Below are 23,654 nucleotides of genomic sequence, written 5' to 3'. Positions count from 1 at the left end.
CTGGGAAAATTCCACTTTTTTACACACAGGGACAATAGAAGAATGCCTATGTGCAAAGAGGAATTTTCTTAGATCCCCTTATAAAGATAAACCACTGACCCCTGTAGAAAAACAAAGCACTCTTTCTTTGTTGAAAGGGACTAAGCCACATGGTGCTAATTTTTAAGCAGTATAAAGTATGTGGAACTAACAGGTTTTGAGCACCTACTGTGTGCCCAAGGCTCTACAAAGTTTTGGTGTCTCATTTAATCCTCATACCAATCCTCCATGGTAGGCATTATATTTTAAGATTGAAAGGAAAAACCAGGCTCAGAGGTTACACATGGCGCCAGAATAAATACTCCGACTGTCTCCAGGGTGAAGATTTTTTTTTCTTTCTTTCTTTGAGATAAGGTCTTGCTCTGTCACCCAGGCTGGAGTGAAGTGGTGTGATCATGGGTCAAAGCAGCCTCAACTCTTGGGCTCAAGCAATCCTCCCACCCCCACCTCAGCCTCCTGAGTAGCTGGGACTGCAGGCATAGCCCACCATGCCCAGCTAATATTTTTATTTTTTGTAGATCTGGGGTTTCACCATGTTGCCCAGGCTGGTCTCAAATTTCTGAGCTAAAAGGATCCACCTACCTTGGCTACCCAAAGTGCTGGGATTACAGGCGTGAGCCACTGCACCTGACCTGGGTGAAGACTTTTCTACTAACATTCATGGCTATCACAAACTCATAACTCTCTTTTGCCTCCTGGTGCACAAGAAAGCCTGTTCTAAGAAACATTGCAAAAAAAGAGAGCATAGGTTTATGTCCTTGTTTGGCCCAGAGTATATATTTGTTTGGATTTTTTTCTTATGAACTAGAGGAAAAATATATTAGAACTTTGTATTTGTAGCAAATGTGACTGCTTTGATCCTCTTGGTCCCACAAGTGTTTCTTATAGCTTAGATGCTGACATTCTGATAACTCATCCTGTTGCTTCCATTTAGGGAAATATGTTCTTTAGCAGCTAAAGAGGATCCCCTTATTAAACTGACATTATCAGACATCTTTCTCTGAAGGGTAATCCAATTAGCTGAAGAGAGAAAGTGTGAGCGAGCACAGAGTAATTCCATCTGTCCTGATGGTTGTGATGGGCCACCCACTGCCAACATTTCCTTTAGTGTCAGCACTTGACCTAGAGTGGTATGTGCCTCTGAAGCTAGGATGGCATTACTTGAGTGCTCTGCAGAGCTGGGGGCCTCAGACAGCTCAATTTGTATAATAATCTCAGATCTGCCAAATAGTCCGACACAGACATTGGGCTATGTTTAATAGCTAAGGGACAATCTTTCTCACAGAATATGTCTTGCCTTAGCTGCCCTAGCTTAGTGAATAGAAAAATTGTACAAGATAATCTAGATCAGTGATTGGCAAACTATGGCCAGCAGGCAAGTCTGGCCCACTGACTATTTTTGTAAATATAATTTTATTGGAACACAGCCATACTCATTTGTTAATGTATTGCTGACGGCTGTCTTCACTCCACAGTAACAGAACTGAGTGGCTGCAACAGAGATCATGTGGCCTGCAAAGCCTAAAATATTTACTTTATACCCTTTACAGAATGAGTTTGCTGACCCAGGTCTAGATTACTCCTCATGGTTCTACACCCCGATTCAAATCCTCAGGCATTGTTCATGGGTAGTGAAGCACATACAGGTAGTGTTGAGCTGTCCTCTGTGTCTTAAAACGTGGCCTATTTTTTCAGTATTACGCTACCTTTTAGATGATTCTTTCATTAAAACTGGAATTGTGCGATGTAAAATTCTGAAATAATTTGACAACTGTTTTTGTCGTGTGTGACTTGAGGTTTAAGGGATACAACAGGTACTGCTGTTTGTCCTTTTTACATTTGTATTGACAGAAACAATTTTGTTCAGACCGTCCATACACCCATTGAAAAACTATGTTCACAAGCTTCCCTTTCAGCTAGAGATAGCCGTGTAACACCGTTTTGGTCCGTAACCTAGACAGGTCTCCAAAAAAGTTCTTGAAAAAAGAGTCAGACTCTGTGACTTCTTGTCCCTCCCTTCTTTCATCTTGAAATGAGGAAGTGGTGCTGGAAGTGGAGCAACCACCTGACAATCAGAAGGGGAGAAGCATGAGGTCAAAAGCCACAGGTAAGAATGGCTGAGCTGAGGAAGACAGCTTGGATTCTGATGATTTCTTAAGGTTTCCATATTAACCCTGGACCACCTACCTCCAAATGTTTGTTACACTATAAAAATCAAACTATTTAGTTAAGCCGCTCTAAATTGTTTTTTGTTTCTTTGTTTGTTTTTGTTATGTACAGCCATCCTAAGCTGATATGAGGAACAAGAAAGATGGAAAATTAACACTGTTTAACCTCAAATAACAAAGTTTTGGAGGAGTTTTAATACCTCTGATATCTGAAGTATCTTCCAGCCATTAAAAATCTATGATTTCATAACCAGAACCTAACAAATAAGAATCCTCCCATTATCTGGCAAACAACAAAGCTGATAAAATCTTCAGACTATCTGTTCCAGGTGCCTCACTTTATTAGTAGGAAATTTTGGTTTAAGGCTGTTAAGTAACTGCTCAAGAGCACATAGCAAGAAGGTGATGGAGGCAAAATTCAAACCTAGGCTATTATCCATTCATATATTAAACCAAAAAAGTAAATTTCACAAGTCAATCCTATCATCTGTAAATTTTTATTTCAATCTTCTTATATATTCTCAACATAATAAGTATGATTAGAGTACACAGTTATCACTTTGATTACCTATAAGATATTTAGCAACTATTTCATTTTTTATATTGCTATGCTTAGTGAGGCAGAAAATAAATCAAACCATTAAAGAAAAATTTTAAGCACCAAACATTCAAACTAAGGTTATTCAGATTAAATTTCTTCTGTTTTTCAGAAAACCTAATTAGCCTGACCATCTTCATCACACAGTATATTGGCCACTTAAATCTTCCTGCACCAAAGATAGTAGTGTCATTTTTCAGTACAGTATTGTGAGATTTAGGGCCACAAAAAATTGAAAACCATTTTGAAGAATGTGGCTCAAGAGAATGAAAGTAATCTTATACCCTACGAATAAACACACCTTTCTAAGATTCTATAAACATGAGAATTTTGGGCAAAGAGTCTTCATGAAACTTGTGGCTGGTGACAGTGGTTGTTTGTGCCTCTACTAATTTGGCAGGGTCAGAATGATGCACTGTATGTATCTTCATCATCGCTGTCATTACAAATGTCATCAGTCACTTACAAGGCCGCATAGTTCAGCTCCTGCCTTCAGGATAAATATCACCTAAGCCCTCGTGCCGGGAAAGCCAAGTGAGAAGACCATGCTAGCTGTACTCTGCAGTGTCCTAACTTTTCTTGTTTCTGTTAGCATCAACGTTTTCTCTTTGCCTCAAATTAAAGGCACTTTTTAATAATCTAATAAATGAAATTGTAATATATCTACAGTAAAGGAGAAAGGGCAACAATACCAAGAGGGTCAACTGCTTAGAATATGAGCTCCAAGATGGGCACGATTTTGTCTTGTATCCTCCAAGAACCGAGCATATTTAAAATGTGCCTGGCATATTTTAGGGACTCGATAAATACTCACAGACTGAATGAATTACCTGAGAATGATCTATGATCAGAATAAGTCCTTTCACCACAGTGATAGGGTCGCCAGATGCTGACAGCATTTTGGACATCAAATCACTATATCCGTTGAAAAAAGTGACAGGTCTGAGCTGAACATCAAAGAGGATGGCTGACATGCCAGCGTAGGAGTCAAGGTTCTCCTCCCCCTCATCAGGGGTGGCTGCAATTAAGGCTTCCAGTCCTTGGGCTTCAATAACCACCTGGAGAAAATCAATATAATGTTCATGACTCAAGCTCCCCGCCTGCTCTGTAAATGATGGTGAAGATTTTCAGCTGCAGCTAGAGCTTTTCAAGGGGCCAAAACCTCAAATATTTGCAACAGCTAAAAGCAGAAAATAAGGTATAGACAGAAACCTCTATACCTGAATATAAGGTGTGTTCGTTTTTCATTTAATCTTTACAACTACTCTTTGAGGTGCATATGATTTTACCCATTTTGCAGATGAGGAAAAAAAAGGTCTCAAGTTTACTCAGCTAATAAATGTCAGAGGCAGGACCCATACCCCTTCTGTCTGACCATGAACACCGTAAGTTTTCCATTTTATGATGTCATTCTAAAGATTCTTAGGCGTTCTAGGACTGTCATACATAGTGCATCAGCTATCTTGCAGAGCACCTAAAAGGAGATGGAAAGGTGTTGACAGAGTCATTCTAAGGCTGCTCCTGGGTGAGGACATGGTATTCGCTAAGCCACAATGCACACCATTCCATGTCAAACTTTTCTCCCTAGCCGGAAAAAAAGAAGTCAATCGACACTGTGAGGGGCTCACACCCTTATTTCCACCACACATAGGAATTCTACATATTTTCCATCCTTCATATCCAGTCCTTTAACCCCTGGGTATTTTGCATTTTGAAGTACATACCAGAAAACAGATGGTGATTCCTCAGGATAGAAGAGCATAGTATTCTGACTATAGTACTATCAAAAGGATTAGTAATATAATATTCATATAAAATTGAGTTTGCATAGCATGGGATCATTTTAAAAACTTAAATGACTGTATTTACAAGGTTATAATTTGATGTGCATAGAAACTAAAAAGAAAGCACATGTCATTATTAGAAAGCCTTTATAGACCATCACCTCAATTTGGATAACACTAAAGGGACAGAAGTCAGCCAGGTGTTGAATGCCCACACTTTATTCTTTTCTCTCCTACTAGCATTAGAGAAACATAGACTGACTCTTTAGAGAGTCATATTCTATTATGAAAGGTTTTATTATGGGGAATCAATCTCTTCATAGAAACACCCATATTTCTATGGAAACTATATTCTAGAATTAAATACATGGGGGTAAGGAAAGGTTAAGAAATATATCTGTGAACAAAAATAAAATATTAGTACAATTTCAGTTTTGTGAATATGTGCACCTTTGAAAACAGAAATGGACATTTGGCATGTCCACTGAATCAAATTACTTAGGTTTCAAGTTCATATTTGAAACTTTCTCTGAGCGACTATAAACCATACAGCCCCTTACATACAAGGGAATCATGGGCAAAATATGACGGAAGCTACCATTAACTTATACATTCTATAGTGTTACCAACAGCATATATGTTTTATTTTATCTCAGCCTGATTTTCTTGCATACTTTATTAAGCAAAATCCATGAGAAGTGAGTTACCTGGCTGCCGTGAAGACCAGCCTTCCCAATGTACTGAAAGACGTTGAGGTTACTTCTCCTTAGAATGCCAGAACCCGAGTAAAGAATGTCTAGGCTGTAAGTAGACACCGAATGGGGACTACCTGATGGCACACAATAACGTAATTTAATAGCAGTTCCAGCAATGCTAAGTTGAGGGGCACGGAAGGAGAACTACTTTTGGTGTACATACGTTCTATATAGCCAGTGTAGGCAGAAGAGGATCCACTCCTGGAGAAACGGTCATAATTGTGAGCGACCATTTCCTTCAGAACTCGACGGACTATTTTGCTGCAACAGATGAAAAAAAAAAAAAAAAAAAAAAAAAAAAAAAAAAGCTTCACATTCATTGTAATGATTTTCCCAAGTCAAATTTTGGAAAAACAAATCCACAGTGGAAAAAAGCGGAAGCAAAATTTTCACCATGCCTCTCCATGAGCCCGGGTGGTGCCAGCTGGCATGGTAGCATCAGGATTAGGGCTAGCCTCTTCATTACTCAGATATTTGAAATTTAGTTTGGTATCAAAATGACAGCAAGGCAAGGGTGTCCAGCTTTGTGGTGGCTTAAGTGGACTGGTAGACACATTTCAGGCACGGCAAACACATATTCTTTGATTCGTCATGGTTTTGTGGTTAAATAGTGCCTATGTTTAAAGGAAAATCGTACCAAACTGGGGAGGTTGCACAATATTTCTTTAAATATTTTTCTGCATTCTCGAATAGTCTCTCTCACTAATGACATATAACAGTGCACTTCCAGTATTTCTTCTACATATGTTAAGTTTTCAATGACAGAATCAGCTCAGTAAAACTCATACAGGAACCATTGTCTCCTCTGGAGTAAGTCTTAATGCTTACCCCATGCCTCTATCTTGTCTAATTAGTGTTAAGATGTTTTTATTTATGATTACATAATAATCACATAAGTAATGGTAACATCATGACAACACAGCAAAACATCAAAATAATCAACTAAAGAAATATGGACCTAGGTCTCAGGTAGAAAATAATTGAGGGGAGGGAATGGCATCCTGAGAGGTTTCCCCTCCAATATTGCTAGGTTATAAGATTTTAACCTAGACAAGCAAAGATGAGGAAGGTCATGATAGCTGTCCTCAAATATTCAAAGGTTCTTCTTGTGGATGAATGATTAGATGTATTTTGCTTTGCTCCTGGGATAAAACCAGAGCCAACAGGAAGATTTCAGGTTATACAAAGACATAATGGTAAGAGTCTCTGAACAACACTGGCACAAGTTCCCTCAAAGATGGCAAAGTGTGAATACCACCTGCTGGGAGACTATAGCCCTACAGAGGGATACCAAGCAAGGGAGCCTTTAGTGTTCCTCCCCACTGTAATGTTTTGGTTCTGAGACTGACCCATAATGTTGGTGATACCTTCCTCACAATTCATAGGCTGCTCTCTACCCCACTGTCTCCTCTATCCGGTTCCCTGAAATGTTAGGGCCACAAGATAAAGGCAGCAAGTACATCCAGGATCTCCTCCACAGGGCCTCATAAAAGCAAACAAAAAAAATAGAGGGAGAAGCTAAATACATTCAACTAGAAATACGTGGCTGGAGAGAGAACTGGCGTTTTTTTTTTCACTTGCTCACCTGCTCCCTTCCTCTTTCCTGAATGTCCTGCTCTTATCTCTGTTCTACTCACACCCCTGTTTCTTATATCTTCCTTCAGAATTCTCAGTCCTTGTTTCTCTTTCAACCTCTTAATGCTCTCTTTTTTCATTTTCTTTCTCTTTATTTTCTAGCCTCCTGATCTCTATTTTCTTATTCTATGGTGAATGCTAAATCTGATCTTTCCTGGGGGTAGCGTTCTACATGTAACTCAGGAAAAATGAAACTTCCTTCTCTGACCCTCTAATTCCAGGCATCTTGGGGGTTCCACTTTGGATATGGGAGGAGAGACTTGGGAACTAGAAGGAACTTAATTCAGAAAGAGTAATAGAGTGATGAAGTCTACTGATTGCACTCTTTAAACTTTGAATTATCCTAAAATGTGGGGCATGCCTAAGATTTTAGGAAATTTATTTGATCTGTGATAAATGAGGCTTCAAAAATTCCTAGCATTTGAAATGTTACAATGAAAAACCATTAGGTAAGAATTTACATTGTTTTGTTATACTATTTGTTTTTAGAATCCTGTTGAAAATATAGTTAGCTTTTATAACATTTAGCAATACACATTTTCCAGACTGAACAAGACATCCCTAGTAAAAATTATACCCAGAGTTCCCACTCACGGACTCATAGAGCCAAAGTGAAGTAGTTTCATCTGGTCCACTAAATAGCCCTCTTATGGGAAATTTGGCACTGTTTGGTTTTATGCAAGGTAACCCTGCAGAATGACCATATCATTATTATTAGCTACTTGCATACCACATGAACACACAATTAAGCTTGAAGACACAGAGAAACATGTGCAATGTATTATACCTTGCTGGCATTTCAAAACGTAGGATGTCTTGAACAATGGAGAGCATGTATTTATTCATTTCTTGGGGAAGCTCCCCAATAGACAGCAGGATGTTCTTGACTTCCATGTACGATGGATTGTTATTTAAAATAATAGCAGCTGCAGTAGTGCGCACAGTCTTTTCGTGAACTTTATGGTTTTGGTGGTATATTCTGTTCAAGGTCTTCTTCACCTGTTCATAAGATGGTCAAACTTAGTGCACATCTAGATTTTTAAAATGGATACTTCAGCAGGAAAAGGGAGTGTTCATAAAAATATACATGTGTTACTACATTTCCCAAGTTTCTTTGTGATTTGGTGGGGGACATGTGACTAGTTCTGGCTAATGGGCCATAAGCAGAATCTATGTGGGTCACTTCTAGGCTGAGGCCGTTAAGAACTGGTGTGCTTTCTCCACCTCTTTCTTCCATAACTAGTGAACTTTAGGCCAAGTATTTCCTTATTCACATTAGGCATAGCATGAGAAATGAACTTTTAATAAACTGCTGAGATTTTGAGGGACATTTGTTATTGCAGCATAACCTGGTGTTACCTAACTAATACAAAATTTTAAGGCTACCACATGGCAATGGGGCTCTGGAGAGAGGTAGTTATATGAAGTGATGTTTCCTTACAATGAAGTACCTCACAATCTTCCTATCTCTGTCTTTTTTTATTAATAGACTTTTTAAAGGGCAGTTTTAGGTTCACAGCAAAATCGAGTGGAAAGTACAGAGAGTTCCCACACACCTTCTAACCCTACACACATGCAATTGCCCCTTCTATCAACAACCTGCACCTCAGTGGTACATCTCTTACATTCAATAAACCTACCTGGCACTTCATTATTACCCAAAATCTGTAGGTTACATTAGGATCCTTTTGTTTTCTAAACAAAATATTAACATGAAGAAAATGTGCCAAAATAATTGCATTTCATAGCAACAAATAATTTCATTGATTATTAGAACTGCCTAACAACATGCAATGTGTAAGAATCTATACTAAGCATTTATAAATACTTCTTTAATTCCACTTCCCTTTATTTTTTACTAACTCCCTCAAATCTTGGCTTTGCTCTCAGATATGTAGATATTAAATAAGTCACCCAATAACAAACAACCAGGGAAGGACAGAGACAAAGTTTACATGTAGGTCTGTCTTTCTCAAAAGCCTGTACCCCTAACCATTATGATTTGCAGCCACCAACTTCAACACAAAACTGGTGGGAAGGTGCTTAGCTACAAACTGGAAACGCCATTCTTGGCAGATGGTTTATCTCGAGATTTATAGACATTCTCTGTCCTAACAAAAGTTTAATTTAGATGGCTTCCTGAAAAATGTAGTTGTAATGACAAACAAAGTTATACTTAAACCAGGACATTTCAGTATTGAAAAATGTAACGACATCTTCAAACTTATAAAAGTAAACATGTTTCAAAAAAGAATTTGTTCTTAAAATGAGAGAATATGCTACAATATTTATGCTTCAGGATATAGAACGTTACCCTATGAGGATATTTAGAATAGCCTCACATGCAATTTAAGAGTTATTTTTAAGCAGGAGAGAAGACTATTTGGGGAAAATATAGAATGACTTGAGAGGAATTTGCATTTGACTCATGTTCAGACATGCTTTTTTTTCCTTCTGTTCGTGTTGCAAATGTTCTTGGAGATTTTACCTCCTCAGTTATGAAAGGGAGATCATATCTCTGGAGAGTAGTGGTAGCGAGGTGGCTGATGTGCCCTTCTCCTGCTTCTGCATACTTCAGAAGAAGTGGGATGCCTTCCGGAAGCAGGGCATTCTTGAGAGCCAGCAGATACATTGTAGTATCCTCTTTTTTCTCTGCTTTTTCAAGTCCTCCCAGGATTAACTTCTTGGCTTCCACTACTGCCTGAAAAATAATATACCTTAGATTTATGCATGACCATACATTGAATAAGACTTGGAAAAGACTGGATTTATTCTTGGGTTCAAGAAAACAACCTAAAGTTTGACAAAGTTTTGCATTGGTTGCTTGGCTAAGGCACACAATGGAATAAAAGCAAACAAGTAAAACCTGATAAAGATATTGTGCTTTTCAAAAAATACATATACTAATATATTATTAAGAAGCAATGAGTATAATCAATAATGGGCATATTTAGTTTTGAACATATTTTGAATATATAAGGCCACTTTTAAATTTCATTGTGATTGATTACTCATAACAACTGCTCGTTCACTGAATTTCTGAAGCAACAATTGGAACCTTAGTGTCACCATACACCTTTCCTTAAGTAAGAACTTGGGTGAGACGTCTTAGAGCTCGACCACAAGGTCTGGCTCTAAATGTTTTAAAAGTGCTTGTTTGCACTTAATTCCAAATTTAATTAATGCTGCAATACAGTTCAAAAAGTATTTAAGTACCTTCTATGAGGTAGGTACTTTGCTAGGTATTTTCTAGATTTGTTATATAATCAGAAAAGGCCTTTTGTCCTAGTCTGAAAAAAAGGGGGATTGAGTGTGAGTTGATAGTTTAATGGGAAAGCAAATTAGAACATCTGGGTTCTGGTATTACATTTGCCACTACATATGGTTTAGAGGCTTCAGTTTCATGTTTAAAATAAAGATTCTTTGGATGACAGAGCCTAGGCTGAACATTAAAAAATAAAAATAAAGGTTTTAAGATCTAATTCATCCATAGGATTCATAACCTCTGAAATTAGGCTACGAGCGAGCGCGCACGCACGCACACACACACACACACACACACACACACACAGAGAGAGAGAGAGAGAGAGAGAGAGAGAGAGGGTTGGGAAGAAGGGATGGCATGGGTAAGAGCAGAGGAGAAGTATTAACAAAAGGCTCCCAATAGAAGATGCTAAACATCATACTTAATCAATCAGAGAAGTGACATTTCTCAACTATCAAACTGGCAAAAAATTCAAAAGTTTGCTAACATATTTTGTAGGTGAGACTATGGAGAAATAGGCCTTTTCAGAAATTGCTGATGAAAGCCTAAAATGGTACAATTCCTATAGAAGACAATGTGACAAAAACCAATGGAACTGCTTTTTGACCAGCAACTCTATCCCTGAAGCTACATCTCAACAATAGCAAAAATCTGTGCCTAAGATTATTCACTTCAGCGTTATTTGTAATAGCAAAATAGTGGAGGCCACTTACATGACAATATATAGGAGATGTTAAATAAAACTTAGTCCATAGACACAATGGAATACTAGGCAGTTGTCAAAAGGAATGAAAAATATCCCTATGGAGGGAATATTTTCATAATATATTCTTTTCTCTTTCTTTTTTTTTTTTTTTTTTTTTTTTTTTTTTTTTTTTTTTTTGAGACGGAATTTCACTCTTGTTACCCAGGCTGGAGTGCAATGGCGTGGTCTCGGCTCACCGCAACCTCTGCCGCCTGAGTTCAGGCAATTCTCCTGCCTCAACCTCCTGAGTAGCTGGGATTACAGGCACGCGCCACCATGCCCAGCTAATTTTTTTGTATTTTTAGTAGAGACGAGGTTTCACCATGTTGACCAGGATGGTCTTGATCTCTTGACCTCATGATCCACCCGCCTCGGCCCAGCAAAGTGCTGGGATTACAGGCTTGAGCCACCGTGCCCGGCCCATAATATATTCTTAAGTGGAAAATGTAAGATACAAAAACAGTATGTATAGAATAATATATTTTGTGCAAAAACGTATGTAAGTGTGTGAACATCTGTTTACTGTTGCAAAAATAAACATAGAGAGAAAAAATTTTTAAACCAGGATTTTGTTTACCTAGAGGAAGTAGGTGAGATTGAGGGAAATGGATAGAGAAGCAAATGAGACCTCTTCGATAAGACATTTAAAACACAGTTTTGCCTTTTAAAGCACATTACCGCTTCACATATTCAAGAATTAAAATTCAATCAACAGGATGAAAAACTATCAAAATTCAATTTAACCAGAAACAAATGAGACTAAATGCCCATCAACTTGATAATATGGCTAAACAGAAAAGAGAAAAAAGAATTATTCTAAGCAACTTTTGAGCATCGAACCTTGTGTACATGTGACGAAATATATTCTAAGGACAAAAAGAACTATAAGAAAGTCTTGATTGGGCACTTGTCTAGCTGCCATTCAAACTGTCATAGGACAGTAGCTTTCATGCTGGTAAGTGCTGGAAGGCTATAGAACTACACAGAATGGCAGGTCCCCATTGGACGGTATACATATAGTGTGCCCAGTAGCTACCTTAAGCTTGTGCTTATTTAATAGAATGCATACTTTTCTTTCTTTCCTTTTGTTTATCTTTGATTTGGGCAAAAGGTAGATGAGTGTTCCACAGCATAAAATTCAAAAGAAAAATTGAACCTTTACTACAGTTGTTCTGTAGTAAACTTACTACAGCCAAATCTCATCATCCTCAAAGATGAAAAAAAAAAGTTTGCACAAAAACATTCACAAAATTAAATGCCTGTGATAGCAGATGGTTGCAGCTACCTTCAAGGTAATTTTAAACCTGTGATGAGAACCAGATTGTCCATTATAATAAGAACTTTTAATATAATCCTTTTCTCTGTTTCTTTATGCTACATGACTTTCCTAGGTAACCTCATTGTCTTTCAAGATTTCAGTCGCTCTCTATTTCTGACCCTAATGTCTCTCCCGAGCTGCAGGTGAATGTGGATACCTCAACCTGCTGGACAACTGAACCTGATGACCCAGAGGATTTCAAACTTAACCTGGCCAAAACAAACTAATAGCTCTGCTCTCCTCCCACCCCCAAGCCAGGCTTTATAAACCTTACTTCAGTGGTTGGCATCACCATACACCTGATATCCTCACCTAAAAGCTTTAGAGTCACCTGGATTCTTATGTCTTTCGCATTTCCCACATATTTTCGGTCACTAAATAAAATGGTCCTTGAGTCTATCTCCTCTCACTCACCTGCCCCTACATTAATTCAGACCTTTACTAATTCTTGCCTAGGTTATTGCAAATGCTTCCAGTCAGATCTCACTAACACTAATCCAGTAAACAATCAGTCCACACAACATCTTGCTTCTTTCTTAATAAAACGTCTGTCATTCACCTGCCTAAAGACTTCACTGGTCTCTTCTTTCTGTAGAATGAAGGCCACACTCCTTAAATTATTATTAATAAAGATCCAGCTCACCTCCCATTTTTCTTCCCATCTTTCCTGTGTCTCCACCCTCACTTGTCTGTCCCCAGAAACATACATATTTTATGTTTCAGCCCCACAGAATTTCTCACTGTTCCCAAGCATACCAGGTTCATTTTGACTTTGGGCCTTTTCATAGATTATTGTATGTCTCCTAGAATGTCCTTCATTCCATACTTTGACCTCTTCACTTAAAAACTTCTTCTAAACTAAGTGCAAAAATTGTTATTTTGGTGAAAATGTCTGTAGCACACTCAAACAGAAAATGTTGCTGCATCTTCTGTATTGTCTGAACACTTTGTTTATATTAAGTTTATATTTTATATTTGTTTATATTTGATAAACAGACTAGTAGTTTTTTGAGGATGGTAGAATATTTTATGCATCTTTTTATCTGAGGATTAGCATCATACCTAGCAAAGAGTAGATGCTCATTAAATACTGCTGAATAGATCTTTTGATATGTGGGTTTTACCTAGGCCAAGATATCTAATACACAAATAGCTGAAGTAAATCAGCTACTCAAATAATTACAGAAATTGAAAAACATAAGAAGTCATGGTTCCCTAGTATAAAAATAATAAATTTGATTTCTGCCAGAACTTAGTAAGTTAATACTCAAACATTTTCAATACTACTGTTTTTTAGTGATCTTTTTCATACTTAATGTACATTCTAGTTTTGGCTTACCTCTTTTGGAAACATTTGGTTTCAAGAACATTTCCCTGCTATTTTTAATAGCAAGCACTTAGTAAGCAAAATAATATATAATGCTGTCTGAAGCAGAAAAAATGCTGACTGGACACTGGCTGTATAATGTAGACAGAAAAAAGACTTTTTAAACAATATATTTAGCATCTTTATTTGCATTATAGAAAGATGAGCTGTATTAGACATTGATCTATTCCAGTTTTCCATATTTAATTATACTTAAAAAGTGTTTTTGCTTTTTTCTTTTTAGTAAGAAAGATGTGAAAATTGATAGTCCAGTGAGGTAAGTGGAAAAGCTTTAGGTAAATGAAATTGAAAATAAGATAACAAATTCTCTGTAACTAAATTCCTGCTATCAAAACTTGAAACTGCAAACCACACTACTATAAACAAAGTTCTGCTCTAGGAGATAGCCTTAGAATCTAACATTTTTTTCTGAAACAGGAAGTATATCATATACACCATTTAAAACTGAGTACATAGTGGGCACTCAATAAAGTAAATGGGTAGGGAGATTATTGTACTATTCACTTTTTAGCAAGTCTTATATTAAGTATTATCTATGTACCAGGAACTGGTAAGCAAAAATGGAGATTCATTCTTCATGGAACTTACATCCTAGTGATATAGAAATATACAATAAACATAATAAACAACTGAGTTGTAACATGTGTCAGATGTCCAAAATTGCTATGCAAATAAAGTAAGTAGAATAAAGAGAATTAGGAGTGCCAATAGCAGGCAGCATGGTGAGTGTCAAATAGGACGATGGTGTAGAATGATATAATACATGAGATTGGATTTGCACTTACTTTGAGTTTGCAGCCTTCATTCTGACACAACTTTCTGACAAGTGCCCCAATGATGATCATAACAGTTTCTCTGATGTCACTGCTCCCAATAGAACCTTTGAACTTACTCTATTAACCAAACAGAGATAAAATAGGTTACCAAGACATTTAAATATTTCCAAGGAACACTTTTAGTTAAATAAAAAAGTAACTGATACATACTTGAGAAGGTATTTTTATGTTTCTAGATTGTAAAGTCAGAATTTTGCTTCTGAGACACTTACACTTTTGCTATCTAGCTTTGAACTGAAGAGTTAATCCCCTTTTCAGGGATTTTTAAACCTGCGGTATAGGGAATTCTTAACCCTGGGGGTTTATGGATTGGATTCATTGAGTCAGTGAACAACAACAAAAAAGAGGGTTGTAAAATTTTATGTATGAGTGAAAAGGGGATTCATCACTTTTATCAGATTCTCCATGGGTACATTTTCCAAAGAGATTATGAAGTATTCCACTAGACAATAGGTAGACAAGTGCACTTGAAAAGAAAACAATCTTGAACCCAAAAGAAGTCTAATTTTTGTTTTCAACATTAATCTTTAACAGCAGAATAATTGTATCTCTTCAATGCAGGCTTATTAAATATGAGTATTTTTGAAGTTAAAGCAAATCTTTTAAAATTGATTACTGAAGCATAACCTGGATTTCTCCCTGCTGAAATTCTGTCATATGCTATATAACATGATAGGTGAACACAATCTTTAAATTTCCATTTAGTGTATACTATTTAGTGGAATTGCAAAGAAGGCACTAAGTGAAATAATTATTGTACTGTTAATAATTAATGATAGAAAATAACCCAATTTGCATATGAATACTCAGAAGTCTCTAGTTGATAGCCTTCATTCTGTTCTAAGAAATCTTTAATTATTGTTTATATTCTTAAGAAATTTTATAGGAGCTAAGGGCCTTTATTTTCCCAGTGACTATTTGACTTACGATGAGGGCTCGCAGGAGTTCTTCATTGGGATGAGAGGCAAATCCACAAGCATAGAGAAACCTCTCCTGGAGAATAACGCTACTGTCACTTTTGAAATCCAAAAAGTCCAAAATGGCTTCTAATGAGTCTGAGGTCTGAGCAGATGTGACAGCGTCTACCAGCTGAGGTCTATTAAAAAAAAAAAAAAAAAAAAAAAGGGCATAATCATGGATATCAATGTTTAAGGTAAGGAATACTTAAAAATCTCTACCACTCACAGACTCTCTATTGGTTTGAGTTTCCTCAAGAAGAGATTTTTTAAAATTTAAACAAATGAAAAAATGATTAAGACTTTCTCAAAAAGACCCCTTCCCATTTTAATTTTCTTCCTTAATACCTTTCTCTCTCACTCGAACAATGTATACTCAGAATATACAAACTAATTTTACCATATTAACTAAGCCAAGTATAATTTGAAGATTTGTAAATAAAAATTACATAAATACAATTCTAAATTAAGTTCAAATTCTTTCCTGTATAAGTAATACATAAAAGCTACGGGTCCCCAAATTTATTCTCTTTCTTTAATTAGCTTTGCAAATGCACATATTTCACAAGTGCCTAATTGAACTAAAGTAGTATTGTTTGATGGAAAGATAAAAATCCCTTTTAACCTTATATGCAAGGGGAAAGGCTTTGCTCTGTTTAAATATAAAAAAATATCATGGTATAGTTCTATGTTCAACTACATGAATATGTGTGAACAGAATGGAATCCCTACAGGAAAACTCTAATTACATATTCTAGTCATCAAAAATTTTTGGTTTTTTGAGTCTGGGAGGGTAACATTTCTGAAAGTAATTGTCATACTAGTGAACACATGTATGTAAATATTACATACTAAATCTATATAAACACACCAGACATGTGACATGTGCTCAGTAGTTTCTACTTTTAAAAAATAATACACTTGTACTATTTTGACCCTAACAAAAACCTAATGAATTAAGCTTAGACTAGAAGACTTAATACTTATTGAGTTTATATTGTGCAAGCACTGTATTAAAATTTTAGGTGTGTGAGTTCTCTTTAAGTTCTTCATCTGTAAAATGAAACTTAAGTAGTATTTACCTCAGGATTGTTAGAAGGATTAAATTATGTTATCTATGTAAAACATTCAGAAGAGTGCTTGACATACAGTGATTGATAAATATTAGCTGTTATTAATACTCTGCCTCATTTAATCCACCGAACATCCCTGTCAGTTTAATATTAATATTCCCCTTTACATGCTGGAAATAGGCTCAGATATACCTAGTCATTTGTTCAGGGACACATAGCTGGTAAATGGCATTGCTTGGATTGAAACCTAGGTTTTTCTGACTCTGGAGTCCATGGTTTCTTAATTACATCGGTGTTTCTCAAAGTTTTTTCCATGTAACACTAGTCCTACAAAATCCTTTAAGAAAAGAGATGATCAAGATCATATATTTTAGAAAATATACAAGAAAACTTATCAGAATATTGTCTGATTAAAGATACTAAAAATTTCTATGACAGAGAGAAATTAACCTGGTTTCATCCAGAGGTTTGCAGACTGAGTTGCTCACAGAATCTTTTCCTTTTTGCATACCTGTTAACTTCCTACAGATTAAAGGATACAAAATGTAGGCTCTTTGGGAAATGTTACATTCCACCGCCCTGTCTCTCATTATCCTAAAATAAATAGAATTATTATTTCTATTTTACAGATATTGAAAGTGAGGCTCAGAGAAACTAAATATAAAAGACTTCCTTGGCCAGGTGCAGTGGCTTACGCCTGAATCCCAGCACTTTGGGAGGCCAAGGCGGGTAGATCACCTGAAGTTGGGAGTTTGAGACCAGCCCGACCAACATGGAGAAACCACGTCTCTACTAAAAATACAAAATTAGCTGGGCGTGGTGGTGCATGCCTGTAATCCCAGCTACTCAGGAAGCTGAGGCAGGAGAATCGCTTCAACCTGGAAGGCAGAGGTTGCAGTGAGCCAAGATAGTGCCATTGCACTCCAGCCTGGGCAACAAGGGCAAAACAAGGGCAAAACTCAGCCTCAAAAAAAAAAAAAAAAAAAAAAAAAAAGACTTCCTTAAAGGATATACTGCTATTGGAGGTCAGAATTTAAACTAGATTTTCTGATTTTAGTTAATCCTAGTATCCTTTCTATTACACTGTACCATATGTGTGTTGCATGTTATATGATTCAATATTATATAAATAATCTGATTTAGAAAATACATTACACAGTCCTCCAAATTATTGCTGCCTTAAGATTTTTAGGATACAGATAATGCCGAGATTTAGTATAATCTCTATGCTAAATAACTACCTAATTATTCCACTTTTATTTTCAGTAAATTTGGCTTTAATGTTAAGACTGCCTATGTACTTTCAGAGTAGTGAAATTTTTGAAGAATCTTAAACATATAAAAAATAAGACAAGTCCCTCTACCAATACATTTTAACGTGCTGTAATTAAAACAGAGCCTGAGAATTTATGATTTTGCTTATTTTTCAATTTCTGGTTTAAATATTTATTTTTGAAGAGAATAACTAACTTTGATTAGTCATTTGGAATTTCTATCAATTTTTTAATGTCCTCAAGGCAAGTAAATAAATGCAACTGAGTATAAACAGACTTTTCAGAAAAAGCTGCAATTTTCCTCCTGTTGGGGAATTCTGTCCTTTGAACTCAGTGACTGCTACTGTTGTGTGTGTGTGGGTAACTTAGCTAATTTCCACTTTTGATTATGTTAATGACTGTTTTTCACTGTTTGTCAAATTAATTGGGCCTTGTTCTATATCATCAATTAAGATAATTGGTATCATAAGCTCAATTTGTATATACATACAAATTCTGTGTTACAAAATAAAAATACATTGTATTTAGAAACAAATGCAATGTTTTTGGGAAAGAATTAAGTTAACTCTGTTTATTACATATGTAAAATGGATCATAGTTTTACAAATACTAAACAATGTATGGATTTATTTTCTCCAGATTCTTTTCACTATTTGCCTCAGTTGTCAATTTTCTCCAGAAAACGTAATTTCAACTGGCTCTTTAGTGAAATCACATTTTCAGCTGAAGAAGTCAAACCGTTTTTGTTGTTGTTTTTAAAATCAACTCAAATCTGTTCAGGTGTCAATTAACAGCATGAGGAGAACAATTTCAAAAACAGCGAAGCAGCACATGCCCCACGGTGTCACTACCAAGCCCTGCCTTTACCTGTCTATGTATCAATCTAGTCCTGATTTAAACTCACAAACACATCAACATGTTCATTCCAAGTCCCTGCTGAAAATCTGCTATTGTATTTCTGGTCAAGTGACCATTAAATTACTGCACGGTGGCATAACTGTTCGATGAAAATGTAGTACAACAAAATAATTGTTTTGGAGGTGGGGCAGTTGGTTTAAAAGGGATCTTTCTTGCTTCAGAAAACCAACAATCCAGAAATGTTTCTGGCAGACAACCCCACACAAACGTTGGGGAACTTACAATACTTCCTTGTTTTCCGACTTTAGGATTTGAAGGATCTCTTCCTTCTTCGCAGTCCTGAGGTGCTGAACGAAGGCGAGGAAGTTTCTGACAGCCTCAGCCTTGGAGAGGTTGTCAGGCTGCAGGTATTTCCTGATGGACTGCCAGTGCTCCAACAGCTGCAAAACATAGCTGCAGGCTCATACCCCACTCATAATTGTGAATGTTCACGTTTACAAAGGGTGTTCTCCAAAGAATAAAATGTCCCTTGTGTCTGAAGCAAAAGCAGCTTTTTGTACCTTACTTCAAGATACCTGATAGTTTCCTACCCATATCACACCCTGGGACTGCCATTTACTTTGTGTACCATTCCTTTGTAGAAGGACCGTTTTTGTCTATTCATATTTAGCTTGAAGAGGCAGGGGCAATAATTAACTGGTTTCTGGGTATATAGGTCATTTCATGGCTACCCCAAGGGAACTGTATCTGAGGTCAGGCTTTGACTACCACAGTGCAATTTAAATTGTGCAGAATTTTAATTAACAGCAAAATATTCCAGAGATAAAATAATTAGAACGGCTGAAGAATTGCATCAGATTTCTCATTTACCTACACTTCATTGAAAGTCAGTTTTTCTGTGAGCCCCCTATTCTATCTCTTTATTGTTTTATTTGTATGAAATTCAATGTTTTGCTATTGCTAAGGTCTAAATTATTCATTGCTTATATCTATGTTTTGTAGAGTAGCATTTAGATAAAGGTAATTCTTACACACTCTAAGTTATTCTATTGTGGTTTTAAAAAATAATATTAGGTTGTTGCAAAAGTAATAGCAAAAACTGTAATTACTTTTGCAGCAACTTAATAAATAGTTCTAATTAATGGCATTTCTTGGCTTTGAAACAAACTGAATAACTTATTTTTCATACTTTATTACTTTCCCCCCTAGTTTTGTGGACTCCTATCAGTGACCTCTAACTCTTTATAGCAATCAACTTGCTGCCAGTTTTTAAACTATTCATTACGTCTAATCAGCAATAGATATTTATTTTTCTCTTTTTCAAGTCCCTTTTAGCTATCTAATCTTAAGAGAATATTCCAAGTGAAGTTCCAGCTGTACTTAGCTAAAAATTTACTAGGCCGTTTTTGAAGGCAGAGAGCATATCAATATGAATTCAAGTGTTTTGTTTTTGTTTTGCTTTAAAGAGCTGCAATAGGATTTACAAAAGCAAATTCCTCAATGACATAAATAAGTCATTTTCTACAATAATTAAGAAATAATTATCAAAAATCTTAGATGGTTCATGTTTAATATCTATGGGAGAGAAATTAATAGTGCAGAGCTAAGAAAAGATTAGTTCCACTAGCCACCTTTCTAAATAATTTTTATCTCATACAATATTAGAAAATTACATTAGAACATTAAATGACATATGGGAAAAAAACAGGTAAAAGAAGTAACAGAGTTTGAAAATGATGATTTTGTGTTTTAAAATGTTTCGTTTTTCCTCTAACTCAGTTTCAGAAACTAATAAGGAATTACTGTCTTGTACTTTAAGCAAATATGGTATTACATCTTGATGATTTCACTTTTCTGAACACCAGTAATATTGAAGGAAAGAGCACCTCCCTATAGCTACAAACAGAGCATGAAAACAAGGGTTTGCTCTTCTGACAAGAGATTAAAGATAAGGAAATGCTGGGTGGTAAGTCATTTCTCTGACTGTCTATCATAACTGATTCATGCAATAAAATGAAAATTTTCTATGTTGAATTAAAGATGTTACAGATAATCTACACTTTGCCCTAGGGATGAGATAACACATTTCTGACAGCAATTGTAGGGGAAATTGGGGTAAAAATGTGCTTCCTAATTTAGGCAATGATCCTAGTATCCTTTTTCAGTCCTCACAGCAATATTCAAAAACTGAGTTCAGTAAAGTAAGTTATCTGTGGACATATCACTATTATGTGACAGAATGTTCAGGGTTCAGCCTTTGTCGACGTTTTTGATACCATATGCTTCCCACTAACTTCATTAAGCCCTCTTTCCTCCCTGAATTCTAGATGTGACTTATTAAAGGCTGTCCTTGAATTATAATGCTTTTTGAGAGAAATGAATGGTAAGTATTTGTTAATTATTGATATATCATGCACCATCTCAGGTGTGTATTGTGAGACTGCTGTCATCACAACTCTGTGGTAGCTGGTAGTTCTTTAGAAACTTTCTTCATTAAATGAACTGATACTTTCACTGGAGACAAAAGGAAAACAGAGTCTGATGTCATGATTATTCCCATATTTGTTCACACTTACAGAAGGACATCCTTTACACTGGCTCTGGAAGATCTGCCCCACAATGGAAATGGCTGTGTACTTTGAATCAACTGCTTTGATTATGGCTGTAACTTGCTTTCCAGACATAAGTCTTGGGCCTGCTTCGGTCGTCTTCAGCTCTAATTTCTGCCTGCATAACACCAAAGGGAAATACTACATTATAATCATTCTTTTGAGTGAACAAGATACTAATTGCCATTCTTTTGGCAAACAAGACATTAATTTATTCAAATTGTATATAGCCATGTCTTTCAAACTGTGATATCTCCAGAGGTAGTGGAAAGCTCATAAGGAAGTCTTTCTGGAGCAACAATTGTATTAGAAGATTTGAAAGCTTAAGTTTGGATTTTCAAAATATTATGTCAAGAGTATACAGGGAAGAAAATTTGCCTGGATGCTGAATAAGATATGTGATGTCAGCTCTTTCAAATTTAGACTAGCTTTCTGAAAATAATATCGTCAATACAAACATGTGCTACTTATTAACCAAGACAGCTAGAAAAGCTTATTTTCCAAAAATAGTCTCAACTATATTTTTGTCTGAAATACTCTTCCAGAACCTGTCTGTCATCAAAAGGTAGGGTCTACATCCCTCTCCTTGAACCTGGGTAGGACTCTGACTGCCCCAACTAATAGAGGAGACTGGAAGTAACATGTGATATCTAAGGCTATGTCTTAAAAGAGAACTCAGCTTTTTTCGGGCACACTGTCAGAACATGTGCTTCAGAGCCTTAAGCTGCCACAGAGGAAGTCTGGCTATGTGAAGCTGCCATGCTGAGAGGCCACAGACAAATACAGAGAATTGCACAAGGAGCCTCAGTTGTTTGAGTCTTCCCAGCCCAAGCACCACATACATGGGGAAACAACCTTTGAATAGTTTCAGCTCTAGCCAGTAACTGTCTGCAACTACATAATAGATGCCTAGCAAGGCCAAGGCAGGCCTGCAAATTTTGTCAGAGAAAAATACCATGATTGTTGCATTTTATACCACTAAATCTGGATGGTTTGTTACATAGCAATGGAAATTTCATATGCCGAATAAGTAATTTAAAATATTTATTTTATAAGAAAATATAAGAAAACACTATAGATATACCAGTAGTATGCAGTAGAATGCAAAATCCTACTCCAGATGAGACTTCTATAAAATTTCAAGCATTTTAATGAGGTACTTTTTACTAATATTTTGCATACATTTGGTGTTAATATTAGAGCTACTCCAGAGAATTTTTTTGAGAAGCAATAGCATAAGGTATAATACATTCACTGCTAGAAAATATTGTTTTCTGAATTAAAATCTGAAAATAACAGAAACTCTTATATTTAAAATTCTAGTTCTTAACCCTGTTAGAACAATACTGTCCAGAGGAAGGGTCTTCAATTGAAAAATAGGCCTAAATATTTAAGTTGCATATGTCACATCAAAAATTTTTTCACATCTCTTTACTATGGAAGTTTTTATGCTTTTTAACAACATTGTTTTTAAAAAACTCAAGAGAAAAATTACAAATGCTACCACTTTTTAACTTAACATTAAAAACATCTGACAGAGAAATTAGAAAACGATCTATAATGAATCAAGTATTTTGTCTTTTTAAAACTTAAATTCTATTCAGTAAATAATTGATTTTTAATAAAATTTCATTTAAAAAGTAGTTATTTACCATATAGCATGAATTATTATAGATGATGTAATAAATAAAGATGAACAAGATATAATCGCTGTTTTCAAGGAGCTTACAGTTGAAATGGGAAAGCATAATAAATACAGTCATGTGCTGCATAAGGATGTTTTGGTCAATAACAGACCCATATATGAAGGCGGTCCCATAAGACTATGAAGCGGAAACATTCCTCTTGCCTAGTGATATCACAGCTGTCCTAGCATCATAGTGCAAAGAATTACTCACACGTGTCTGGCGATGCTGGTGGAAACATACCTACTATGCTACCGTTATATAAAAGTATAGCACATGTAGTTACTTATACTACATAGTATTTAATAATGATGATAAATGACTATTACTGATTTATTTATTATACCATACATTTTATTATTATTTTAGAGTGTATTCCTTCTACTTATTAAAAATATTAACTGTAAAACAGCCTCAGGCAGGTCCTTCAGGAGGTATTTCAGAAGAGAGCATTGTTATCATAGGAGGTGACAGAGCCATGTGTGTTACTGCACCTGAAGACCTTCCAGTGAGACAAGATGTGGAGGTTGTAAGTGCCTTCTACTGGAGGAAAACAGCGATATTGATGATACTGACCTTGTGTAGGCCTAGGCTAACATATATGTTTATGTCTTAACTTTTAACAAGAAATTTTAAAAAGTAAAAAATAAAAATAAAACATTTAAAAAA

At 36.0% G+C, this 23,654-nt stretch overlaps 1 protein-coding gene across 1 annotated transcript in view; it reads right to left on the bottom strand.

Moving 5' to 3' along the window:
• Nucleotides 1-23,654, bottom strand: part of MTTP (microsomal triglyceride transfer protein) — a 47,869-nt gene that overhangs the window by 7,419 nt on the left and 16,796 nt on the right. Inside the window, exons 7-15 of the mRNA XM_010340127.2 lie at nt 21,268-21,418; nt 18,974-19,131; nt 15,458-15,626; nt 14,480-14,587; nt 9,468-9,680; nt 7,767-7,978; nt 5,508-5,605; nt 5,297-5,418; nt 3,636-3,863 (exon numbers count right to left, since the gene is read on the bottom strand). Coding sequence (XP_010338429.1) covers nt 3,636-3,863; nt 5,297-5,418; nt 5,508-5,605; nt 7,767-7,978; nt 9,468-9,680; nt 14,480-14,587; nt 15,458-15,626; nt 18,974-19,131; nt 21,268-21,418 — 1,459 coding nt within the window. The remainder of the gene's footprint in view (nt 1-3,635; nt 3,864-5,296; nt 5,419-5,507; nt 5,606-7,766; nt 7,979-9,467; nt 9,681-14,479; nt 14,588-15,457; nt 15,627-18,973; nt 19,132-21,267; nt 21,419-23,654) is intronic.

Source organism: Saimiri boliviensis, chromosome 3 (assembly GCF_048565385.1).
Source record: "Saimiri boliviensis isolate mSaiBol1 chromosome 3, mSaiBol1.pri, whole genome shotgun sequence".
In the NCBI taxonomy this organism is placed as follows: domain Eukaryota; kingdom Metazoa; phylum Chordata; class Mammalia; order Primates; family Cebidae; genus Saimiri; species Saimiri boliviensis.
This window is presented reverse-complemented; position numbering and strand designations above follow the sequence as displayed.